At 63.0% G+C, this 22,760-nt stretch overlaps 1 protein-coding gene across 1 annotated transcript in view; it reads left to right on the forward strand.

The window, feature by feature from the left end:
• mylpfa (myosin light chain, phosphorylatable, fast skeletal muscle a) overlaps positions 1-1,906 on the forward strand; it is a 31,409-nt gene extending 29,503 nt beyond the window's left edge. The window contains exon 7 of the mRNA XM_072484013.1: positions 1,395-1,906. Within this exon, the coding sequence (XP_072340114.1) occupies positions 1,395-1,499 (105 nt within the window). The 3' untranslated portion in view covers positions 1,500-1,906. The remainder of the gene's footprint in view (positions 1-1,394) is intronic.
• Positions 1,907-22,760: the final 20,854 nt, after the last annotated feature.

Below are 22,760 nucleotides of genomic sequence, written 5' to 3' on the forward strand. Positions count from 1 at the left end.
GCCGCACTGTCAGAGGGTCAGTACTGAGGGAGTGCCACACTGTCAGAGGGTCAGTACTGAGGGAGTGCCGCACTGTCAGAGGCTCAGTACTGAGGGAGTGCCGCACTGTCAGAGGATCAGTACTGAGGGAGTGCCGCACTGTCGGAGGGTCAGTAGTGAGGGAGTGCCGCACTGTCAGAGGCTCAGCACTGAGGGAGCGCTGCACTGTCAGAGGCTCAGTACTGAGGGAGTGCCGCACTGTCGGAGGGTCAGTAGTGAGGGAGTGCCGCACTGTCAGAGGCTCAGTACTGAGGGAGTGCCGCACTGTCAGAGGATCAGTACTGAGGGAGTGCCGCACTGTCGGAGGGTCAGTAGTGAGGGAGTGCCGCACTGTCAGAGGCTCAGTACTGAGGGAGTGCCGCACTGTCAGAGGATCAGTACTGAGGGAGTGCCGCACTGTCAGAGGCTCAGTACTGAGGGAGTGCCGCACTGTCGGAGGGTCAGTAGTGAGGGAGTGCCGCACTGTCAGAGGCTCAGTACTGAGGGAGCGCCGCACTGTCAGAGGGTCAGTACTGAGGGAGTGCCGCACTGTCGGAGGGTCAGTACTGAGGGAGCACCGCACTGTCAGAGGGTCAGTACTGAGGGAGTGCCGCACTGTCAGAGCGTCAGTACTGAGGGAGTGCCGCACTGTCAGAGGCTCAGTACTGAGGGAGTGCCGCACTGTCGGAGGGTCAGTAGTGAGGGAGTGCCGCACTGTCAGAGGCTCAGTACTGAGGGAGCGCCGCACTGTCAGAGGGTCAGTACTGAGGGAGCACCGCACTGTCAGAGGGTCAGTACTGAGGGAGTGCCGCACTGTCAGAGCGTCAGTACTGAGGGAGTGCCGCACTGTCAGAGGATCAGTACTGAGGGAGTGCCGCACTGTCAGAGGCTCAGTACTGAGGGAGTGCCGCACTGTCAGAGGGTCAGTACTGAGGGAGTGCCGCACTGTCGGAGGGTCAGTAGTGAGGGAGTGCCGCACTGTCAGAGGCTCAGTACTGAGGGAGCGCCGCACTGTCAGTGGGTCAGAGCTGATGGAGTGCCGCACTGTCAGGGGCTCAGTACTGAGGGAGTGCCGCACTGTCAGAGGGTCAGTACTGAGGGAGTGCCGCAGTGTCAGAGGGTCAGTACTGAGGGAGTGCCGCACTGTCAGAGGCTCAGTACTGAGGGAGTGCAGCACTGTCAGAGGGTCAGTACTGAGGGAGTGCAGCACTGTCAGAGGCTCAGTACTGAGGGAGTGCAGCACTGTCAGAGGGTCAGTACTGAGGGAGTGCCGCACTGTCAGTGGGTCAGAGCTGATGGAGTGCCGCACTGTCAGGGGCTGGGGGATGGAGTTGATACGTCCACTGTCTAAAGCCGCCCTTCTGTTTTACTGACAGATGAAGAACCTCTGGGCTGCCTTCCCTCCAGATGTTGGTGGCAACGTGGACTACAAGAACATCTGCTACGTCATCACACACGGCGAGGATAAGGAGGGAGAGTGAAGACCCTGCGGGGAGCTGTGCCCAATGCTCCTCGACCACCGATCCCCTCCCCCTCTTCCCCTGCGGCCCCCCGCCCCGCTCAGCAGACACACCTCTGGGGCCGGGGACATCGGGCGGAAGGAGCGAGGGAGCGAGAGGGACAGGAAAGGGAAGACACAAACCGCCCTCACCCCCCCCACCCACTCTCCCAACGGCCGAATTGGCCTCTCGCCCTCCCTCGCTCCCAGCCCCCGGCGAGGGGGCGTCCCGGAAAGACCGGCGGCCCGGGGTTCTGACCAGCCTGCCGCCGGGGTGCCAACCCGCCCTCCTTCCCACCCTGCCCCTCTCCCTCCTCCTCCCGCTCCACCCGCCGTGACGAGCTGATGTTAAATGTACAATAAAAACAAGCCAACCTTTTTTTATTCCAATCAGTGTTGCTCTTCCTGTGACAGCGAGGGCGGCAGGAGGGCGTGCGGGTGAAGGGGGAGGGGGGTGAAGGGGGTGGGGGTGAAGGGGGTGTGGGTGAAGGGGTTGGGGGTGAAGGGGGTGCGGGTGAAGGGGTTTGGGGTGAAGGGGTTTGGGGGTGAAGGGGGTGTGGGTGAAGGGGGTGTGGTGAAGGGGAGGGGGGTGAAGGGGGTGCGGGTGAAGGGGTGGGGCTGAAAGGGGTGGGGGTGAAGGGGGTGAGGGTGAAGGGGGAGGGGGTGAAGGGGGTGGGGGTGAAGGGGGTGGGGGTGAAGAGGGTGCTGGTGAAGGGGGAGGGGGGTGAAGGGGGTGGGGGTGAAGGGGGTAGGGGTGAAGGGGGTGCGGGGTGAAGGAGGGTGGGGTGAAGGGGGTGGGGTTGAAGGGGGTGTGGGTGAAGGGGGTGCGGGTGAAGGGGTGGGGGTGAAGGGGGTGCGGGTGAAGGGGGTGCGGGTGAAGGGGGAGGGGTGGTGAAGGGGGGTGGGGGTGAAGGGGGTGTGGTTGAAGGGGTTGGGGGGTGAAGCGGTTGGGGGTGAAGGGGGAGGGGTGAAGGGGGAGGGGGGTGAAGGGGGTGGGGGTGAAGGGGGTGTGGGTGAAGGTGAAGGGGTGCGGGTGAAGGGGTGGGGGTGAAGGGGTGGGGTGAAGGGGGTGGGGATGAAGGGGAGGGGGGTGAAGGGGGTGGGGGGTGAAGGGGTTGCGGGTGAAGGGGGAGGGGGGTGAAGGGGTGGGGTGAAGGGGGGTGTGGGTGAAGGGGTGGGGATGAAGGGGTGGGGGTGAAGGGGGGTGCGGGTGAAGGGGTGGGGTGAAGGGGTGGGGGTGAAGGGGGAGGGGGGTGAAGGGGGTGGGGGTGAAGGGGTGTGGGAGATGGGGTTGGGGGTGAAGGGGTTGGGGTGAAGGGGGAGGGGGGTGAAGGGGAGGGGGTGTGAAGGGGGTGGGGGGTGAAGGTGAAGGGGGTGTGTGTGAAGGGGGTGTGGGTGAAGGGGGTGTGGGTGAAGGGGGTGCGGGTGAAGGGGTTGGGGGTGAAGGGGAGGGGGGTGAAGGGGATGGGGGTGAAGGGGGTGGGCTGAAGGGGGTGGAGGTGAAGGGGGTGTGGGTGAAGGGGGTGTGGGTGAAAGGGTTGGGGGTGAAGGGGGAGGGGGGTGAGGGGGGAGGGGGGTGAAGGGGTGGGGGTGAAGGGGGTGTGGGTGAAGGGGGAGGGGGTGTGGGTGAAGGGGTGGGGGTGAAGGGGGTGGGGTGAAAGGGGGTGGGGGTGAAGGGTGTGCGGGTGAGGAAGGGGGGAGGGGGTGAAGGGGGTGTGGGTGAAGGGGGTGGGGGTGAAGGGGGTGCGGGTGAAGGGGTGGGGGAGAAAGGGCTGGGGGTGAAGGGGGTGGGGTGAAGGGGGTGCGGGTGAAGGGGTGGGGGTGAAGGGGTGGGGGTGAAGGGGGTGGGGGTGAAGGGGGTGCGGGTGAAGGGGGTGCGGGTGAAGGGGTTGGGGGTGAAGGGGGAGGGGGGTGAAGGGGGAGGGGGTGAAGGGGGAGGGGGGGGTGAAAGGGGTGGGGGTGAAGGGGGTGGGGTGAAGGGGGAGGGGTGAAGGGGTGGTGGTGAAGGGGTGGGGGTTAAGGGGGAGGGGGTGAACGGGGTGGGGGTGAAGGGGAGGGGGGTGAAGGGGGTGGGGGTGAAGGGGTGTGGGTGAAGGGGGAGTGGGTGAAGGGGATGCGGGTGAAGGGTTGGGGGTGAAGGGGAGGGGGGTGAAGGGGAGGGAGGTGAAGGGGGTGGGGGTGAAGGGGGTGGGCTGAAGGGGGTGGAGGTGAAGGGGGTGTGGGTGAAGGGGGTGTGGGTGAAAAGGTTGGGGGTGAAGGGGGAGGGGGGTGAGGGGGAGGGGTGTGAAGGGGGTGGGGGTGAAGGGGGTGTGGGATGAAGGGGGAGGGGGTGAAGGGGGTGGGGGTGAAGGGGGGTGTGGGTGAAGGGGGTGTGGGTGAAGGGGTGGGGGTGAAGGGGTGGGGGTGAAGAGGGTGCGGGTGAAGGGCTGTGGGTGAATGGGGTGGGGGTGAAGGGGGTGCGGGTGAAGGGGTGGGGGTGAAGGGGTGGGGGTGAAGGGGGTGGGGGTGAAGGGGTGTGGGTGAAGGGGGTGTGGGTGAAGGGGAGGGAGGTGAAGGGGGTGGTGGTGAAGGGGGTGGGGGTGAAGGGGTGGGGGTGAAGGGGGGTGGGAGTGAAGGAGGTGCGGGTGAAGGGGTTGGGGGTGAAGGGGGAGGGGGTGCAAGGGGAGGGGGTGAAGGGTGGGGGTGAAGGCGGTGGGGTGAAGGGTGTGGTGGTGAAGGGTGGGTGGGTGAATGGGGTGTGGGTGAAGGGGGTGTGGGTGAAGGGGGGTGCGGGTGAAGGGGTTTGGGGTGAAGGGGTTGGGGGTGAAGGGGGGTGGGGGTGAAGGGGGTGGGGGTGAAGGGTGTGTGGGTGAAGGGGGTGTGGGTGAAGGGGGAGGGGGTTGAAGGGGGAGGGGGTGAAGGGGGAGGGGGTGAAGGTGGTGGGGGTGAAGGGTGTGGGGGTGAAGTGGGTGTGGGTGAAGGGGGTGTGGGTGAAGGGGGTGTGGGTGAAGGGGTGGGGAATGGGGTGTGGGTGAAGGGGGAGGGGTTGAAGGGGGTGTGGGTGAAGGGGGTGGTGGGGTGTGGGTGAAGTGGGTGTGGGTGAAGGGGGTGTGAGTGAAGGGGGTGTGGGTGAAGGGGGTGTGGGTGAAGGGGGTGGGGGTGAAGGGGTGGGGGTGAAGGGGTGGGGGTGAAGGGGTGTGGGGGTGTGGGTGAAGTGTTGAGGGGGGGGTGGGTGAAGGGGGTGTGGGTGAAGTGGGTGTGGGTGAATGGGGTGTGGGTGAAGGGGTTGGGGTGAAGGGGGTGGGGGTAAAGGGGGAGGGGGTTGAAGGGGGTGGGGGTGAAGGGGGTGGGGTGAAGGGGTTGGGGGTGAAGGGGGTGTGGGTGAAGGGGGTGGATGTGATGGAGGTGCGGGTGAAGGGGTTGGGGGTGAAGGGGGAGCGGGGGGTGAAGGGAGTGGGGGTGAAGGGGGTGGGGTGAAGGGGGTGTGGGTGAAGGGGGTGTGGGTGAAGGGGGTGCGGGTGAAGGGGGGTGTGGGTGAAGGGGGTACGGGTGAAGGGGGAGGGGGTGAAGGGGGAGGGGGTGAAGGGGGTGGGGGTGAAGGGGGTGTGGGTAAAGGTGAAGGGGGTGCGGGTGAAGGGGTGGGGGTGAAGGGGTGGGGTGAAGGGGGTGGGGATGAAGGGGGAGGGGGGTGAAGGGGGTGGGGGGTGAAGGGGTTGCGGGTGAAGGGGGAGGGGGGTGAAGGGGGTGGGGGTGAAGGGGGTGTGGGTGAAGGGGTGGGGATGAAGGGGTGGGGGTGAAGGGGGTGCGGGTGAAGGGGTGGGGGTGAAGGGGTGGGGGTGAAGGTGGTGGGGGTGAAGGGGGTGGGGGTGAAGGGGGTGTGGGAGATGGGGTTGGGGGTGAAGGGGTTGGGGGTGAAGGGGGAGGGGGTGAAGGGGGAGGGGGGTGAAGGGGGAGGGGGGTGAAGGGGGTGAAGGTGAAGGGGGTGTGTGTGAAGGGGGTGTGGGTGAAGGGGGTGTGGGTGAAGGGGGTGGGCTGAAGGGGGTGGAGGTGAAGGGGGTGTGGGTGAAGGGGGTGTGGGTGAAAGGGTTGGGGGTGAAGGGAGAGGGGGGTGAGGGGGGAGGGGGGTGAAGGGGTGGGGGTGAAGGGGGTGTGGGTGAAGGGGGAGGGGGTGTGGGTGAAGGGGTGGGGGTGAAGGGGGTGGGGGTGAAGGGGGTGGGGGTGAAGTGTGTGCGGGTGAAGGGGGAGGGGGTGAAGGGTGTGTGGGTGAAGGGGGTGGGGGTGAAGGGGGTGCGGGTGAAGGGGTGGGGGAGAAAGGGCTGGGGGTGAAGGGGGTGGGGTGAAGGGGGTGCGGGTGAAGGGGTGGGGGTGAAGAGGTGGGGGTGAAGGGGGTGGGGGTGAAGGGGGTGCGGGTGAAGGGGGTGCGGGTGAAGGGGTTGGGGGTGAAGGGGGAGGGGGGTGAAGGGGGAGGGGGGTGAAGGGGGAGGGGGGTGAAAGGGGTGGGGGTGAAGGGGGTGGGGTGAAGGGGGAGGGGGGTGAAGGGGTGGGGGTGAAGGGGTGGGGGTTAAGGGGTTGGGGGTGAAGGGGGTGTGGGTGAAGGGGGAGTGGGTGAAGGGGATGCGGGTGAAGGGGCTGGGGGTGAAGGGGAGGGGGGTGAAGGGGAGGGAGGTGAAGGGGGTGGGGGTGAAGGGGGTGGGCTGAAGGGGGTGGAGGTGAAGGGGGTGTGGGTGAAGGGGGTGTGGGTGAAAAGGTTGGGGGTGAAGGGGGAGGGGGTGAAGGGGGAGGGGTGTGAAGGGGGTGGGGGTGAAGGGGGTGTGGGTGAACGGGGAGGGGGTGAAGGGGGTGGGGGTGAAGGGGGTGTGGGTGAAGGGGGTGTGGGTGAAGGGGTGGGGGTGAAGGGGGTGGGGGTGAAGGGGGTGCGGGTGAAGGGGTGTGGGTGAATGGGGTGGGGGTGAAGGGGGTGCGGGTGAAGGGGTGGGGGTGAAGGGGTGGGGGTGAAGGGGGTGGGGGTGAAGGGGGTGTGGGTGAAGGGGGTGTGGGTGAAGGGGAGGGGGGTGAAGGGGGTGGTGGTGAAGGGGGTGGGGGTGAAGGGGTGGGGGTGAAGGGGGTGGGAGTGAAGGAGGTGCGGGTGAAGGGGTTGGGGGTGAAGGGGGAGGGGGGTGAAGGGGGAGGGGGTGAAGGGGGTGGGGGTGAAGGAGGTGGGGTGAAGGGTGTGGGGGTGAAGGGTGGGTGGGTGAATGGGGTGTGGGTGAAGGGGGTGTGGGTGAAGGGGGTGCGGGTGAAGGGGTTGGGGGTGAAGGGGTTGGGGGTGAAGGGGGTGGGGGTGAAGGGGGTGGGGGTGAAGGGTGTGTGGGTGAAGGGGGTGTGGGTGAAGGGGGAGGGGGTTGAAGGGGGAGGGGGTGAAGGGGGAGGGGGTGAAGGTGGTGGGGGTGAAGGGTGTGGGGGTGAAGGGGGTGTGGGTGAAGGGGGTGTGGGTGAAGGGGGTGTGGGTGAAAGGGGTGGGGAAGGGGGTGTGGGTGAAGGGGGAGGGGGGTGAAGGGGGTGTGGGTGAAAGGGGTGGGGAAGGGGGTGTGGGTGAAGGGGGAGGGGGGTGAAGGGGGTGTGGGTGAAAGGGGTGGGGAAGGGGGTGTTTGTGAAGGGGGTGTGGGTGAAAGGGGTGGGGAAGGGGGTGTGGGTGAAGGGGGAGGGGGGTGAAGGTGGTGTGGGTGAAAGGGGTGGGGAAGGGGGTGTGGGTGAAGGGGGAGGGGGGTGAAGGGGGTGTGGGTGAAAGGGGTGGGGAAGGGGGTGTGGGTGAAGGGGGTGTGGGTGAAAAGGGTGGGGAAGGGGGTGTGGGTGAAGGGGGAGGGGGGAGAAGGGGGTGTGGGTGAAGGGGGTGGTGGGGTGTGGGTGAAGTGGGTGTGGGTGAAGGGGGTGTGAGTGAAGGGGGTGTGGGTGAAGGGGGTGTGGGTGAAGGGGGTGGGGTTGAAGGGGTGGGGGTGAAGGGGTGGGGGTGAAGGGGTGTGGGGGTGTGGGTGAAGTGTTGAGGGGGGGGTGGGTGAAGGGGGTGTGGGTGAAGTGGGTGTGGGTGAATGGGGTGTGGGTGAAGGGGTTGGGGTGAAGCGGGTGGGGGTAAAGGGGGAGGGGGTTGAAGGGGGTGGGGGTGAAGGGGGTGGGGGTGAAGGGGAGGGGGTGAAGGGGTTGGGGGTGAAGGGGGTGGGGTGAAGGGGTTGGGGGTGAAGGGGGTGTGGGTGAAGGGGGTGGATGTGATGGAGGTGCTTGTGAAGGGGTTGGGGGTGAAGGGGGAGCGGGGGGTGAAGGGAGTGGGGGTGAAGGGGGTGGGGTGAAGGGGGTGTGGGTGAAGGGGGTGTGGGTGAAGGGGGTGCGGGTGAAGGGGGTGTGGGTGAAGGGGGTGCGGGTGAAGGGGTTGGGGTGAAGGTGGTGAAGGGGGTGGGGGTGAAGGGGGTGGGGGTGAAGGCGGTGTGGGTGAAGGGGGTGTGGGTGAAGGGGGAGGGGGGTGAAGGGGGTGGGGGTGAAGGGGGTGTGGGTGAAGGGGATGTGGGTGAAGGGGGTTGAAGTGGGTGGGGGTGAAGGGGGTGTGGGTGAAGGGGGTGGGGGTGAAGGGGAGGGGGTGAAGGTGGTGGGGGTGAAGGGTGTGGGGGTGAAGGGGGTGTGGGTGAAGGTGGTGTGGGTGAAAGGGGTGGGGAAGCGGGTGTGGGTGAAGGGGAGGGGGTGAAGGGGGTGTGGGTGAAGGGGGTGGTGGGGTGTGGGTGAATTAGCTGTGGGTGAAGGGGTGTGGGTGAAGGGGGTGTGGGTGAAGGGGGTGTGGGTGAAGGGGGTGGGGGTGAAGGGGTGGGGGTGTGTGGGTGAAGTGTTGAGGGGGTGTGGGTGAAGGGGGTGTGGGTGAAGGGGGTGTGGGTGAAGGGGGTGTGGGTGAAGGTGTTGGGGGTGAAGGGGTGGGGGTGTGTGGGTGAAGTGTTGAGGGGGTGGGGGTGAAGGGGGTGTGGGTGAAGGGGGTGTGGGTGAAGGTGGTGTGGGTGAAAGGGTTGGGGGTGAAGGGGGTGGGGGTGAAGGTGGAGTGGGATGAAGGGGGTGGGGGTGAAGGGGGTGGGGGTGAAGGGAGAGGGGGTGAAGGGGTTGGGGGTGAAGGGGGTGTGGGTGAAGGGGTTGGAGGTGAAGGGGGTGGGGGTGAAGGGGAGGGGGTGAAGGGGGTGTGGGTGAAGGGGGAGTGGGTGAAGGGGGTGGGGGTGAAGGGGGGTGAATGGGTGGGGGTGAAGGGTGTGGGGGTGAAGGGGGTGTGGGTGAAGGTGTGTGGGTGAAGGGGGTGTGGGTGAAGGGGGAGGGGGTGGGGGTGAAGGGGGTGTGGGTGACGGGGGAGGGGGGTGAAGGGTGTGGGGGTGAAGGGGGTGTGGGTGAAGGGGAGTGAAGTGGGTGGGGTTGAAGGTGTGGGGGTGAAGGGGGTGTGGGTGAAGGGGGTGTGGGTGAAGGGGGTGTGGGTGAAGGGGGTGTGGGTGAAGGGGGAGGGGGGTGAAGGGGGTGGGGGTGAAGGGGGTGTGGATGAAGGGGGAGGGGGGTGAAGGGGGTGGGGGTGAAGGGGGTGAGGGTGAAGGGGGAGGGGGTGAAGGGGGTGGGGTGAAGGGGGTGTGGGTGAAGGGGGTGTGGGTGAAGGGGGAGGGGGTTGAAGGGGGTGGGGTTGAAGGGGGTGGGGGTGAAGGGGGTGTGGGTGAAGGGTTGGGGGTGAAGGGGGAGGGGGGTGAAGGGGTGGGGGTGAAGGGTGTGGGGGTGAAGGGGTGTGGGTGAAGGGGTTGTGGGTGAAGGGGGTGGGGGTGAAGGGGGTGTGGGTGAAGGGGAGGGGGTTGAAGGGGTGTGGGTGAAGGCGTTGGGGTGAAGGGGGTGGGGGGAAGGGGGTGGGCTGAAGGGGGTGGGGATGAAGGGGGTGTGGGTGAAGGGGGTGCGGGTGAAGGGGGTGTGGGTGAAGGGGGTAGTGGGGTGTGGGTGCAGGGGGTGTGGGTGAAGGGGGTGGGGGTGAAGAGGTGGGCGTGAAGGGGGTGTGGGTGAAAGGGGTGGGGGGTGTGGGTGAAGGGGTTGTGGGTGAAGGGGGTGGGTGATGCGTGAAGAGGGTATGGGTGAAGGGGGTGTTGGGGGTGAAGGGGTTTGGGGGTGAAGGGGGTTGGGGTGAAGGGGCTGGGGTTGATGGGGGTGGGGGTGTTAGGGGTGTGGGTGAAGGGGGTGTGGGTGAAGGGTGTGGGAGCATTGGTGGTGAAGAGGTTATGGGTGAAGGGGGTGTTGGAGGTGAGGGGTGTTGGAGGTGAAGGGAGTTGGGGGTGAAGGGGGTGTGGGTGAAGTGGGTGGGGGTGTTGGGGCTGAAGGTAGGTGGGGGTGTTGGGGTGAAGGGGGTGTGGGTGAAGGGGGTATGGGTGAAGGGGATGTTAGGGGTGAAGGGGGTTTGGGTGAAGGGTTGGGGATGAAGGGGGTTGAGGGTGAAAGGGGTGGCGTTGTTGGGGTGGGTGTGTTAAGGGTGTGGTGAAGGGGTTGTGGGTGAAGGAGGTGGGGGTGAAGGGGGAGGGTGGTGAAGGGGGTGGGGGTGAAGGGTGTGGGGGTGAAGGGGGTGTGGGTGAAGGGGTTGGGGGTGAAGGGGGTGGGGGTGAAGGGGGAGGGGGGTGAAGGGGGTGGGGGTGAAGGGGTGGGGGTGAAGGGGGTGTGGGTGAAGGGGGTGTGGGTGAAGGGGTGGGGGTGAAGGTGAAGGGTGTGGGGGTGAAGGAGGTGTGGGTGAAGGGGGTGTGAGTGAAGGGGGTGTGGGTGAAGGGGGTGGGGGTGAAGGGGGAGGGGGTGAAGGGGGTGTGGGTGAAGGGGGAGGGGTTTGAAGGGGGTGGGGGTGAAGGGGGTGTGGGTGAAGGGGGAGGGGGGTGAAGGGGCTGGGGGTGAAGGGTATGTGGGTGAAGGGGGTGTGGGTGAAGGGGAGGGGGTTGAAGGGGGTGGGGTTGAAGGGGGTGGGGGTGAAGGTGGTGTGGGTGAAGGGGGTGTGGGTGAAGGGGGTGTGGGTGAAGGCTTTGGGGTGAAGGGGGTGGGCTGAAGGTGGGGGTGGGGGGTGGGCGTGAAGGGGGTGGGCGTGAAGGGGGTGTGGGGAAGGGGGTGGGCTGAAGGGGGTGGGGATAAAGGGGGTGTGGGTGAAGGGGTTGTGGGTGAAGGGGGTGGGGGTGAAGGGGGTGTGGGTGAAGGGGGTGGTGGGGTGTGGGTGAAGGGGGTGTGGGTGAAGGGGGTGTGGGTGAAGGGGGTGGGGGTGAAGGGGTGGGGATGTGTGGGTGAAGGGTTGAGGGGGGTGTGGGTGAAGCGGGTGTGGGTGAAGGAGGTGTGGGTGAAGGGGGTGGGGGTGAAGGGGGTGGGGGTGAAGGGGGTGGGGGTGAAAGGGTGGGGGTGAAGGGGGTGGGGTGAAGGGGGTGGGCGTGAAGTGGGTGTGGGTGAAGGCGGTGTGGGTGAAGGCGGTGTGGGTGAAAGCGGTGGGGGGTGTGGGTGAAGGGGGTGTGGGTGAAGGGGGTGGGGGGGTGGGTGAAGGGGGTGTGGGTGAAGGGGGTGTTGGGGGTGAAGGGGTTTGGGGGTGAAGGGGGTTGGGGTGAAGGGGGTGGGGGTGATGGGGGTGGGGGTGTTGGGGGTGTGGGTGAAGGGGGTGTGGGTGAAGGGGGTGGGGGTGTTGGGGCTGAAGAGGGGTGGGGATGTTGGGGTATAGGGGGTTGGGGGTGGTGTTGGGGGTGTGGGTGAAGGGGGTATGGGTGAAGGGGGTGAAGGGGGTGTGGGTGAAGGGGGTGGGGGTAAAGGGTGTGTGGGTGAATAGGGTGTTGGTGCAGGGGGTGTTGGGGCTGAAGGGGGTTGGGAGTGAAGGGGGTGGGGTGATGGGGGTGTGGGTGTTGCGGGAGGGAGTGGAGGGGGTGGAGGTGAAGTGGGTGTGGGTGAAGGGGTGGGGGTGAAGGGGGTATGGGTGAAGGGGGTGTTAGGGGTGAAGGGGGTCTGGGTGAAGGGGGTGGGGTGAAGGGAGTTGGGGGTGAAGGAGGTGGGGGTGTGGGTGAAGGGCTGAAGGGGGTGTGGGTGAAGGAGGTGGGGGTGTGGATGAAGGGGTGAAGGGGGTGTGGGTGAACGGGGTGACGGTGTTGGGGGTGAAGTGTTTTCGGGGTGAAGGAGGTGTGGTGAAGGGTGTGGGGTGGGGGTGAGGGGGGTGGGGGTGTTGGGGGTGTAAGGGGTGAGGGTGTGGGTGAAGGGGGTGTTGGGGGTGAAGGGAGTTGGGGGTGAAGGGGGTGTGGTGGGGGTGAAGGGGGTGTGGGTGAAAGGGGTGAGGGTGTGGGTGAAGGGGGTGTTGGGGTGAAGGGAGTTGGGGGTGAAGGGGGTGGGGGGGTGGGTGAAGGGGGTGTGGGCGAAGGGGGTGATGGGGGTGGGGGTGTTGGGTGTGTGGGTATTGGGGTGAAGGGGGTAGGGGTGTTGGGGGTGTGGGTATTGGGGGTGAAGGGCTAGGGGTGTTAGGGGTGTGGGTATTGGTGGTGAAGGGGGTAGGGGTGTTTGGGGTGTGGTATTGGGGGTGAAGGGGGTAGGGGTGTTGGGGGTGTGGGTATTGGGGGTGAAGGGGGTAGGGGTGTTGGGGGTGTGGGTATTGGGGGTGAAGGGGGTAGGGGTGGTGGGGGTGTGGGCATTGGGGTGAAGGGGGTGAATGGAGTGACACGTGATGCAGAGCCCAGGAAAATCACTATCGTTATAGTTGTCTCACCAACCCACGATGCACACCCCTCCCTGCCAACCCTACTCTCTATCTCTCCTTTCTATCTCTCTGACTCTCTGAGTCTTTCACGTGATGTCTCTCTAACCCCGTCTCTCTCTCTCTCTCTCACTCCTGTATCTGGGGAGGTCTCTCTAACCCCGTCTCTCTCTCTCTCTCTCACACACTCCTGTATCTGGGGAGGTCTCTCTAACCCTCTCTCTCTCTCTCTCAATCTCTCTCCATCCCTTTCTGCCTCTCTGTCTCTCTCTGATTCTCTTGTGGTGATATGAACATAGAACATAGAAAATACAGCAATGAACAGGCCCTTCGGCCCACGATGTTGTGCCGAACCTTTGTCCTAGATTAATCATAGATTATCATTGAATTTACAGTGCAGAAGGAGGCCATTCGGCCCCCCGAGTCTGCACCAGCTCTTGGAAAGAGCACCCTACCCAAACTCAACACCTCCACCCAACACCAAGGGCAATTTGGACATTAAGGGCAATTTATCATTGGCCAATTCACCTAACCCGCACATCTTTGGACTGTGGGAGGAAACCGGAGCACCCGGAGGAAACCCACGCAGACACGGGGAGGACGTGCAGACTCCGCACAGACAATGACCCAAGCCGGAATCGAACCTGGGACCATGGATCTGTGAAGCAATTGTGCTATCCACAATGCTACCGTGCTGCCCTTAAGAACAAATAAATCTACACTATATCATTTTCCCGTAATCCATGTACCTATCCAACAGCTGCTTGAAGGTCCCTAATGTTTCCGACTCAACTACTTCCACAGGCAGTGCATTCCATGCCCCCACTACTCTCTGGGTAAAGAACCTACCTCTGATATCCCTCCTATATCTTCCACCTTTCACCTTAAATTTATGTCCCCTTGTAATGGTGTGTTCCACCTGGGGAAAAAGTCTCTGACTGTCTACTCTATCTATTCCCCTGATCATCTTATAAACCTCTATCAAGTCGCCCCTCATCCTTCTCCGCTCTAATGAGAAAAGGCCTAGCACCCTCAACCTTTCCTCGTAAGACCTACTCTCCATTCCAGGCAACATCCTGGTAAATCTTCTTTGCACCTTTTCCAGAGCTTCCACATCCTTCCTAAAATGAGGCGACCAGAACTGTACACAGTACTCCAAATGTGGCCTTACCAAAGTTTTGTACAGCTGCATCATCACCTCACGGCTCTTAAATTCAATCCCTCTGTTAATGAACGCAAGCACACCATAGGCCTTCTTCACAGCTCTATCCACTTGAGTGGCAACTTTCAAAGATGTATGAACATAGACCCCAAGGTCTCTCTGCTCCTCCACAATGCCAAGAACTCTACCGTTAACCCTGTATTCCGCATTCATATTTGTCCTTCCAAAATGGACAACCTCACACTTTTCAGGGTTAAACTCCATCTGCCACTTATCAGCCCAGCTCTGCATCCTATCTATGTCTCTTTGCAGCCGACAACAGCCCTCCTTACTATCCACAACTCCACCAATCTTCGTATCGTATGCATCACTGTAAATACACAAGGGGTTAATGTAAATACACTACAACTAAGTAAACACTAGAGGGAGCACCGGAGACGTCATGACATGCAGACATACAGCTAATGAACACATAGAATCGGACACGACCAATGGGCAGTCAAGACACCCAGAGGTGACACTACCACAAGGGGGCATTACACAACCCATATATAAGGACAGGGCACACATGCTGTGTCTCTTTGCACAGGCGACACTTAGAGAGTAGGACAGGGGCAGATCAGAAGCATCACACCCACCACGTGGCTTAGAGCAGACTGGTTAGTTAGACTGAGTTACTGTAGCAAGATCAGCAGGAGAGTCAAACTCATAGAGAACTGTGCTAATGGTTCAATAAATCACATTGAATTTACTTCAAAGTCTGGAGTATCTTTTGGTCAAAGCTGCATCGTGTTGCAGCCCGTGTTATCCCAGAGTACATAACACAACATCTCTAATCTCTGTCTGTCTCTCTCTCTCTCGCTCTTTTTCTCTCTCTCTCTGTCTCTATCTCTCTATTTTTCTCTGTCTCTTTCTCTGTCCTCTCCCTCACACTCTCTGTCTCTCGCTATTTTTCTCTCTCTGTCTCTATCTTTCTCACTCTATTTTTCTCTGTCTCTCTCTGTCTCTCTCTTTGTGTCTCCCTCTCTCTCTCTGTGTCTCTCTGTGTCTCTCTCGCTGTCTCTCTCTCTCTGTCTGTGTGTGTGTCTTTCTCTCTGTCTCTCACTCACTGTCTGTCTGCCTCTCTCTCTGTGTCTCTCTCTGTCTTTCTCTCTGTCTCTCTCTTTGTGTCTGTGTGTGCATCTCTCCCTGTCTCTCTGTGTCTCTCTCTCTCTGTCTTTCTCTGTGTAGTCTCTCTGTCTAGTCTCTCTGTGCCTCACTCCGTCTCGCTCACTCTCTGTTGTGGTTATCGGCCTGTGGGCAATACCATAGATGGATGGTGTGTGACCTCCAACCAACAGGTGGCGGTGCAGACACACCATGTGGTCGCAAGACCGTGGTCATAGGACCAGGGACTCCCATATGAGTGGAGACACATCTGGCCATCACCAGATCGTTGCAGGAGGTGGTAGTAAGACATACTGGTGAACAGTCGGTGCCCAGGTAGTTACAGAGGAGGATAAGGAGACTCCAGATAACGTGCTCTGTAACAGATCGCTATCTTACCACACGAGACTCAATAAAGATCCTGGTTTGCACAAGTCAAGGTGTTTGTTGGATTCCTTTGCAAGGTATAGAAGACCAAACACAACATGGTACCAGGAGTGCTGTAGATTTAAACATAGGGACGGCAGTGACAACGTTAGGCGTTCGGCTGACAGACCGATCTGGTGAACTGCAACCGGAGGTGACCCAACGCACCAGGAGATGCTGAAGCTCGAGATGGACGGACCAAGAGCCCCCCCCCCCCCATATCCGGTAACGTAGACAAAAACTGGCGACTCTGCAAGCAGCAGTTCAAACTCTATGTTTCGGCTCTAGGCCTACAGGCCCAGCCTGTGTTGCTGCTAACAGTGGCAGGCCCACAAGCGATTGAACTGTATGCGTTCGATGATGATGAGGATAGCAATAAATAAGATGAAGTCGTTGGGTACTTTGGTCGGCATTGCTCCCCTAAAAAGAATGAGACATTCGAGCGATACATGTTCCGTACTCGTACCCAGAAACGTGGCGAATCGCTCGACAGCTGTGTCACTGATTGAGGTTGAAGGCCCGGTCCTGAAACTTCAGCCGCCTGAAATCTCTGCTCACCCACGCCCAAATTGTGTAGCTGACGATAAGCTCCGGGAGAGGTTATTGCGGGATGAAGGTTTGGCGCTGGAACAGGCCACGAAGATTTTCCAGGCGAGGGCGATAGCTGCACAGGGAGCAGGCGCGCTCTGCTCGAAAGATTTGGGCGCCAACTCGGAAGAAGAAGCCAGCGCCATTAGTGCTGTGAGACGCACGTCACGCGGTCTCAGCGCGGGCGACCGTTTTAAGCGGCCCGACAGGAGCCGCCGCCGCCATCTTGTGCCAAAAAGTGTGGCACGCGGCACGCCCCACGGCAACGTCCGGCCTTTGTCTGCTGACCGAGCCAGGATTGGACAAAAATCATCTCGATGTTGGAGACACTGGCCTCCGAGGTAAGTGATGACACGTCCCGGGTGTTCAAAAACGGTGCCTGGAATTCATTCCCAAGCGATCGACAACACGGACGGCGAATGGGAGGACATCGATGACGACTGCGATGATGTTGGGATGTTGCAGTAAGAGGGAACTCTGAGACTGACCCTGAGGAGGGGCTGCTGACAATCGCACTACGCGGCTCCACAGATCACTCACGCTTTGGTCAGTTCGATCAAGATGCCTGGTTCAGCGCGGCCAGACATCATCGCCACCTCGAGTGACGGAGAGCAAGTGAGCGATGCTCCTGTGAGCCGAGAAGCGGCGGCAGCTGTCCCCCAGCTCCAACCGCAACTCAGGCACCGGAAACCGAGGCCCCCCAACATGTCGGCGAGGCCGCAGAAGCGGGCGTGGTCGCTCCACCCAAAGGTGTCGCGACGTCCGCTCAGGGTCCACCTGAAGCTCCGCAGACCTCCGAGCAGGGGGTAGCAACCAGCGCCACCCCAGAGGCCACGAACCGAAGCACAACAGCAAGAGACACAAGCGACTACATCATCATGCTCTCAGAATGAAGCGAAGGAAGGGGGGGGCGGAAACTGGGAGAGCTCATGCCACCAACAAACCAGCAACGGGAGCAACGAGGAGCAGCAGGAAGCTCAAAAGTTAAAAGCACAATGTTGCTTGCAAACATATCTGAATGGTTTGTGAGGAAGGGGGATGTGGTGATATTCCTGTGGGCAATTTCATAGATGGATGATGTGCAACCTCCAACCAGCAGGTGGCAGTGCAGGCACACCATGCGGTCTCAAGACCCTGGCCATGTGACCGGGGGCTCCACTGCAAATGGAGACACATCCGGCCATTGGCAGATGGTTGTAGGAGATGGTAGTAAGACATACAGGTGGACAGTCGGTGCTCGGGGCATGTCCAGACGAGGAGAAGGAGACTCCATGAGAGCTTGCTCTGTAACAGATCGCTATCTTACCACGTGAGATTCAGTAAAGATCCTGGTTTGGACAAGTCAAGGTGTTGGTAGATTCCTTTACTAGGCGTAGAAAACAAAACACAACATCTATCTCTCTTTCTCTCCATCTCACTCTCTCCATCTCTCTGTCACTCTCGGTCGAGACTCCTCTCATTCTCTCTCTCTCTCTCTCTCTGTCTAGACTCCCCCTCTTTCTCTCTCTCTCCCTGTCTAGTTTCTCTGTCTCAGTCTTGGCAACTCCTTGGTCTCTCTTTGTCTCTCTCTCTCTGTCTCTCTCTCTCTGACCCTCTCTCTGTTACCCTTTCTCCCTGTGTGTCTCGCTCTGTCTCTGTCTCTCTCTCTCTCTCTGTCTCTCTCTGAGTCTGCCTGTCTATGTCTCACTGTCTGTATGTGTGTGTCTCTCTATCTCTCTCTCTCTGTCTCCCTGTCTCTCTATCTCTCTGTCTGTCTCTCGCTCTGTCTGTCTGTCTTCCTCTCTCTCCGTCTCTCTCTTTCTCTCTCTTTCTCTCTGACTCACTCTCTCTCTCTCTGTCTCTGTCTCGGTCTCTCTCTCTCTGTCTTTCTCTCGCTCTGGGGCTCCCCCTTTCTGTCTCTCTCTGTTTCTCGGTCTCTCTCTCTGTCCATCCCTCACCCTCTCTCTCAGTCCAGTCCCCTCTCTCTATCTCTCACTGAATAGTCTCCCCACCCCCCCCCCCCCCCCCGCACCCCCCCCCCATTCTCTGGCACTCTCTCTTGCTATCTCTCTCTCTGTCCTATCTCCCTCTCTCTGTTGCTCTCTCTCTCTCTCTCTGTCCTATCTCCCACTCTCTCTTTCCACTCCCTCTTTCTTTGTCTAGACTGCCCTTCATTCTCTTGCACACTGTCTCTCTCTCTCTCTGTCGTCTCTCTAACTATGTAGCCTCTTTCTCTCTCTAGTTTCTCGCTCTGTCTAGTCTCTTTCTCTCTCAACTTTCTCTGTCAAGATTCTCTGTGTCTACACTCCCCCTTGTTCCCTCCTCTCTCTCTGTCTCGCGCTCTCTGTCTCGCTCCCTCTGTCTCGCGCCCTCTGTCTCGCGCCCTCTGTCTCGCGCTCTCTGTCCCGCGCTCTCTGTCCCGCGCTCTCTGTCCCGCGCTCTCTGTCCCACGCTCTCTGTCTCGCTCTCTCTGTCCCACACTCTCTGTCCCGCGCTCTCTGTCTCGCTCTCTCTGTCTCGCGGCCTCTGTCTCGCGCCCTCTGTCCCGCGCTCTCTGTCTCGCGCCCTCTGTCTCGCGCCCTCTGTCTCGCGCTCTCTGTCCCACGCTCTCTGTCCCGCGCTCTCTGTCTCACTCTCTCTGTCCCACGCTCTCTGTCCCGAGCTCTCTGTCTCGCTCCCTCTGTCTCGCTCCCTCTGTCTCGCGGCCTCTGTCTCGCGGCCTCTGTCCCGCGCTCTCTGTCTCGCGCTCTCTGTCCCGCACTCTCTGTCCCGCGCACTCTGTCCCAAGCTCTCTGTCTCGCTCTCTCTGTCCCACGCTCTCTGTCCCGCGCTCTCTGTCTCGCTCTCTCTGTCCCGCGCTCTCTGTCTCGCGGCCTCTGTCTCGCTCTCTCTGTCCCGCGGCCTCTGTCTCGCGCCCTCTGTCTCGCTCTCTCTGTCCCGCGCTCTCTGTCTCGCGGCCTCTGTCCCGCGCTCTCTGTCCCGCTCTCTCTGTCTCGCGGCCTCTGTCTCGCGCCCTCTGTCCCACGCTCTCTGTCTCGCGCCCTCTGTCCCGCGCTCTCTGTCCCACGCTCTCTGTCCCGCGCTCTCTGTCTCGCTCTCTCTGTCCCACGCTCTCTGTCCCGCGCTCTCTGTCTCGCTCTCTCTGTCCTGCGCTCTCTGTCTCGCTCTCTCTGTCCCGCGCTCTCTGTCCCGCGCTCTCTGTCTCGCTCCCTCTGTCTTGCGGCCTCTGTCCCGCGCTCTCTGTCTCGCTCTCTCTGTCCCACGCTCTCTGTCCCGCGCTCTCTGTCTCGCTCTCTCTGTCCCGCGCTCTCTGTCTCGCTCTCTCTGTCCCGCGCTCTCTGTCCCGCGCTCTCTGTCTCGCGCCCTCTGTCTCGCGCTCTCTGTCTCGCTCCCTCTGTCTCGCGCCCTCTGTCTCGCGCTCTCTGTCTCGCTCCCTCTGTCTCGCGCCCTCTGTCTCGCTCCCTCTGTCTCGCGGCCTCTGTCTCGCTCCCTTTGTCTCGCGCTCTCTGTCCCGCGCTCTCTGTCTCGCGCTCTCTGTCCCGCGCTCTCTGTCTCGCTCTCTCTGTCTCGCGCTCTCTGTCTCGCGCTCTCTGTCTCGCGCTCTCTGTCCCGCGCTCTCTGTCTCGCGGCCTCTGTCTCGCTCTCTGTCTCGCTCCCTCTGTCTCGCGCTCTCTGTCCCGCGCTCTCTGTCTCGCGCTCTCTGTCCCGCGCTCTCTGTCTCGCGGCCTCTGTCTCGCTCTCTGTCCCGCGCTCAATGTCTCGCTCTCTCTGTCTCGCGCTCTCTGTCTCACTCCCTCTGTCTCGCGCTCTCTGTCCCGCGCTCTCTGTCTCGCGGCCTCTGTCTCGCGCTCTCTGTCCCGCGCTCTCTGTCCCGCGCTCTCTGTCTCGCGGCCTCAGTCTCGCGGCCTCTGTCTCGCGGCCTCTGTCCCGCGCTCTCTGTCCCGCGCTCTCTGTCTCGCGGCCTCTGTCTCGCGCTCTCTGTCTCGCGGCCTCTGTCCCACGCTCTCTGTCTCGCGGCCTCTGTCCCGCGCTCTCTGTCCCGCGCTCTCTGACTCGCTCTCTCTGTCCCGCGGCCTCTGTCCCGCGCTCTCTGTCCCGCGCTCTCTGTCTCGCGCCCTCTGTCTCGCGCTCTCTGTCCCGCGCTCTCTGTCCCGCGCTCTGTGTCCCGCGGCCTCTGTCTCGCGCTCTCTGTCCCGCGCTCTCTGTCCCGCGCTCTCTGTCTCGCTCCCTCTGTCTCGCGGCCTCTGTCTCGCTCCCTCTGTCTCGCGGCCTCTGTCCCGCGGCCTCTGTCTCGCGCTCTCTGTCCCGCGCTCTCTGTCCCGCGGCCTCTGTCTCGCTCCCTCTGTCTCGCGGCCTCTGTCTCGCGCTCTCTGTCCCGCGCTCTCTGTCCCGCGCTCTCTGTCTCGCTCTCTCTGTCTCGCGCCCTCTGTCTCGCGCTCTCTGTCTCACGGCCTCTGTCCCGCGCTCTCTGTCCCGCGCTCTCTGTCTCGCGCTCTCTGACTCGCGCTCTCTGTCCCGCGCTCTCTTTCTCGCTCTCTCTGTCTCGCGCTCTCTGTCCCACGCTCTCTGTCTCGCTCCCTCTGTCTCGCGGCCTCTGTCTCGCGCTCTCTGTCCCGCGCTCTCTGTCCCGCGCTCTCTGTCCCGCGCTCTCTGTCCCGCGCTCTCTGTCTCGCTCCCTCTGTCTCGCGGCCTCTGTCTCGCGGCCTCTGTCTCGCGCTCTCTGTCCCGCGCTCTCTGTCCCGCGCTCTCTGTCCCGCGCTCTCTGTCCCGCGCTCTCTGTCCCGCGCTCTCTGTCTCGCTCCCTCTGTCTCGCGGCCTCTGTCTCGCGCTCTCTGTCCCGCGCTCTCTGTCCCGCGCTCTCTGTCCCGCGCTCTCTGTCTCGCGCTCTCTGTCCCGCGCTCTCTGTCCCGCGCTCTCTGTCTCGCTCTCTCTGTCTCGCGCTCTCTGTCCCGCGCTCTCTGTCTCGCGGCCTCTGTCTCGCGGCCTCTGTCTCGCGCTCTCTGTCCCGCGCTCTCTGTCCCGCGCTCTCTGTCCCGCGCTCTCTGTCCCGCGCTCTCTGTCTCGCGCTCTCTGTCTCGCGCTCTCTGTCCCGCGCTCTCTGTCTCGCTCTCTCTGTCTCGCGGCCTCTGTCTCGCGCTCTCTGTCTCGCGCCCTCTGTCTCGCTCTCTGTCTCGCTCCCTCTGTCCCGCGCTCTCTGTCCCGCGCTCTCTGTCCCGCGCTCTCTGTCCCGCGCTCTCTGTCTCGCTCTCTCTGTCCCACGCTCTCTGTCCCGCGCTCTCTGTCTCGCTCTCTCTGTCTCGCGGCCTCTGTCTCGTGGCCTCTGTCTCGCGCTCTCTGTCCCGCGCTCTCTGTCTCACTCTCTCTGTCCCACGCTCTCTGTCCCGCGCTCTCTGTCTCGCTCTCTCTGTCTCGCGGCCTCTGTCTCGCGGCCTCTGTCCCGCGCTCTCTGTCTCGCGGCCTCTGTCTCGCGCTCTCTGTCCCGCGCTCTCTGTCCCGCGCTCTCTGTCTCGCTCTCTCTGTCTCGCGGCCTCTGTCTCGCGGCCTCTGTCTCGCGCCCTCTGTCCCGCGCCCTCTGTCCCGCGCTCTCTGTCTCGCGCCCTCTGTCCCGCGCTCTCTGTCTCGCGCCCTCTGTCTCGCGCTCTCTGTCCCGCGCTCTCTGTCCCGCGCTCTCTGTCTCGCGGCCTCTGTCTCGCGCTCCCTGTCTCACGCTCTCTGTCTCGCGCCCTCTGTCCCACGCTCTCTGTCTCGCTCTCTCTGTCCCACACTCTCTGTCCCGCGCTCTCTGTCTCGCTCTCTCTGTCTCGCGGCCTCTGTCTCGCGCCCTCTGTCCCGCGCTCTCTGTCTCGCGCCCTCTGTCTCGCGCCCTCTGTCTCGCGCTCTCTGTCCCACGCTCTCTGTCCCGCGCTCTCTGTCTCACTCTCTCTGTCCCACGCTCTCTGTCCCGAGCTCTCTGTCTCGCTCCCTCTGTCTCGCTCCCTCTGTCTCGCGGCCTCTGTCTCGCGGCCTCTGTCTCGCGCTCTCTGTCCCGCACTCTCTGTCCCGCGCTCTCTGTCCCACGCTCTCTGTCTCGCTCTCTCTGTCCCACGCTCTCTGTCCCGCGCTCTCTGTCTCGCTCTCTCTGTCCCGCGCTCTCTGTCTCGCGGCCTCTGTCTCGCTCTCTCTGTCCCGCGGCCTCTGTCTCGCGCCCTCTGTCTCGCTCTCTCTGTCCCGCGCTCTCTGTCTCGCGGCCTCTGTCCCGCGCTCTCTGTCCCGCTCTCTCTGTCTCGCGGCCTCTGTCTCGCGCCCTCTGTCCCGCGCTCTCTGTCTCGCGCCCTCTGTCCCGCGCTCTCTGTCCCACGCTCTCTGTCCCGCGCTCTCTGTCTCGCTCTCTCTGTCCCACGCTCTCTGTCCCGCGCTCTCTGTCTCGCTCTCTCTGTCCTGCGCTCTCTGTCTCGCTCTCTCTGTCCCGCGCTCTCTGTCCCGCGCTCTCTGTCTCGCTTCCTCTGTCTTGCGGCCTCTGTCCCGCGCTCTCTGTCTCGCTCTCTCTGTCCCACGCTCTCTGTCCCGCGCTCTCTGTCTCGCTCTCTCTGTCCCGCGCTCTCTGTCTCGCTCTCTCTGTCCCGCGCTCTCTGTCCCGCGCTCTCTGTCTCGCGCCCTCTGTCTCGCGCTCTCTGTCTCGCTCCCTCTGTCTCGCGCCCTCTGTCTCGCGCTCTCTGTCTCGCTCCCTCTGTCTCGCGCCCTCTGTCTCGCTCCCTCTGTCTCGCGGCCTCTGTCTCGCTCCCTTTGTCTCGCGCTCTCTGTCCCGCGCTCTCTGTCTCGCGCTCTCTGTCCCGCGCTCTCTGTCTCGCTCTCTCTGTCTCGCGCTCTCTGTCTCGCGCTCTCTGTCTCGCGCTCTCTGTCCCGCGCTCTCTGTCTCGCGGCCTCTGTCTCGCTCTCTGTCTCGCTCCCTCTGTCTCGCGCTCTCTGTCCCGCGCTCTCTGTCTCGCGCTCTCTGTCCCGCGCTCTCTGTCTCGCGGCCTCTGTCTCGCTCTCTGTCCCGCGCTCAATGTCTCGCTCTCTCTGTCTCGCGCTCTCTGTCTCACTCCCTCTGTCTCGCGCTCTCTGTCCCGCGCTCTCTGTCTCGCGGCCTCTGTCTCGCGCTCTCTGTCCCGCGCTCTCTGTCCCGCGCTCTCTGTCTCGCGGCCTCAGTCTCGCGGCCTCTGTCTCGCGGCCTCTGTCCCGCGCTCTCTGTCCCGCGCTCTCTGTCTCGCGGCCTCTGTCTCGCGCTCTCTGTC

This window comes from Scyliorhinus torazame, chromosome 19, assembly GCF_047496885.1.
Source record: "Scyliorhinus torazame isolate Kashiwa2021f chromosome 19, sScyTor2.1, whole genome shotgun sequence".
NCBI classification, from domain to species: Eukaryota; Metazoa; Chordata; class Chondrichthyes; order Carcharhiniformes; family Scyliorhinidae; genus Scyliorhinus; species Scyliorhinus torazame.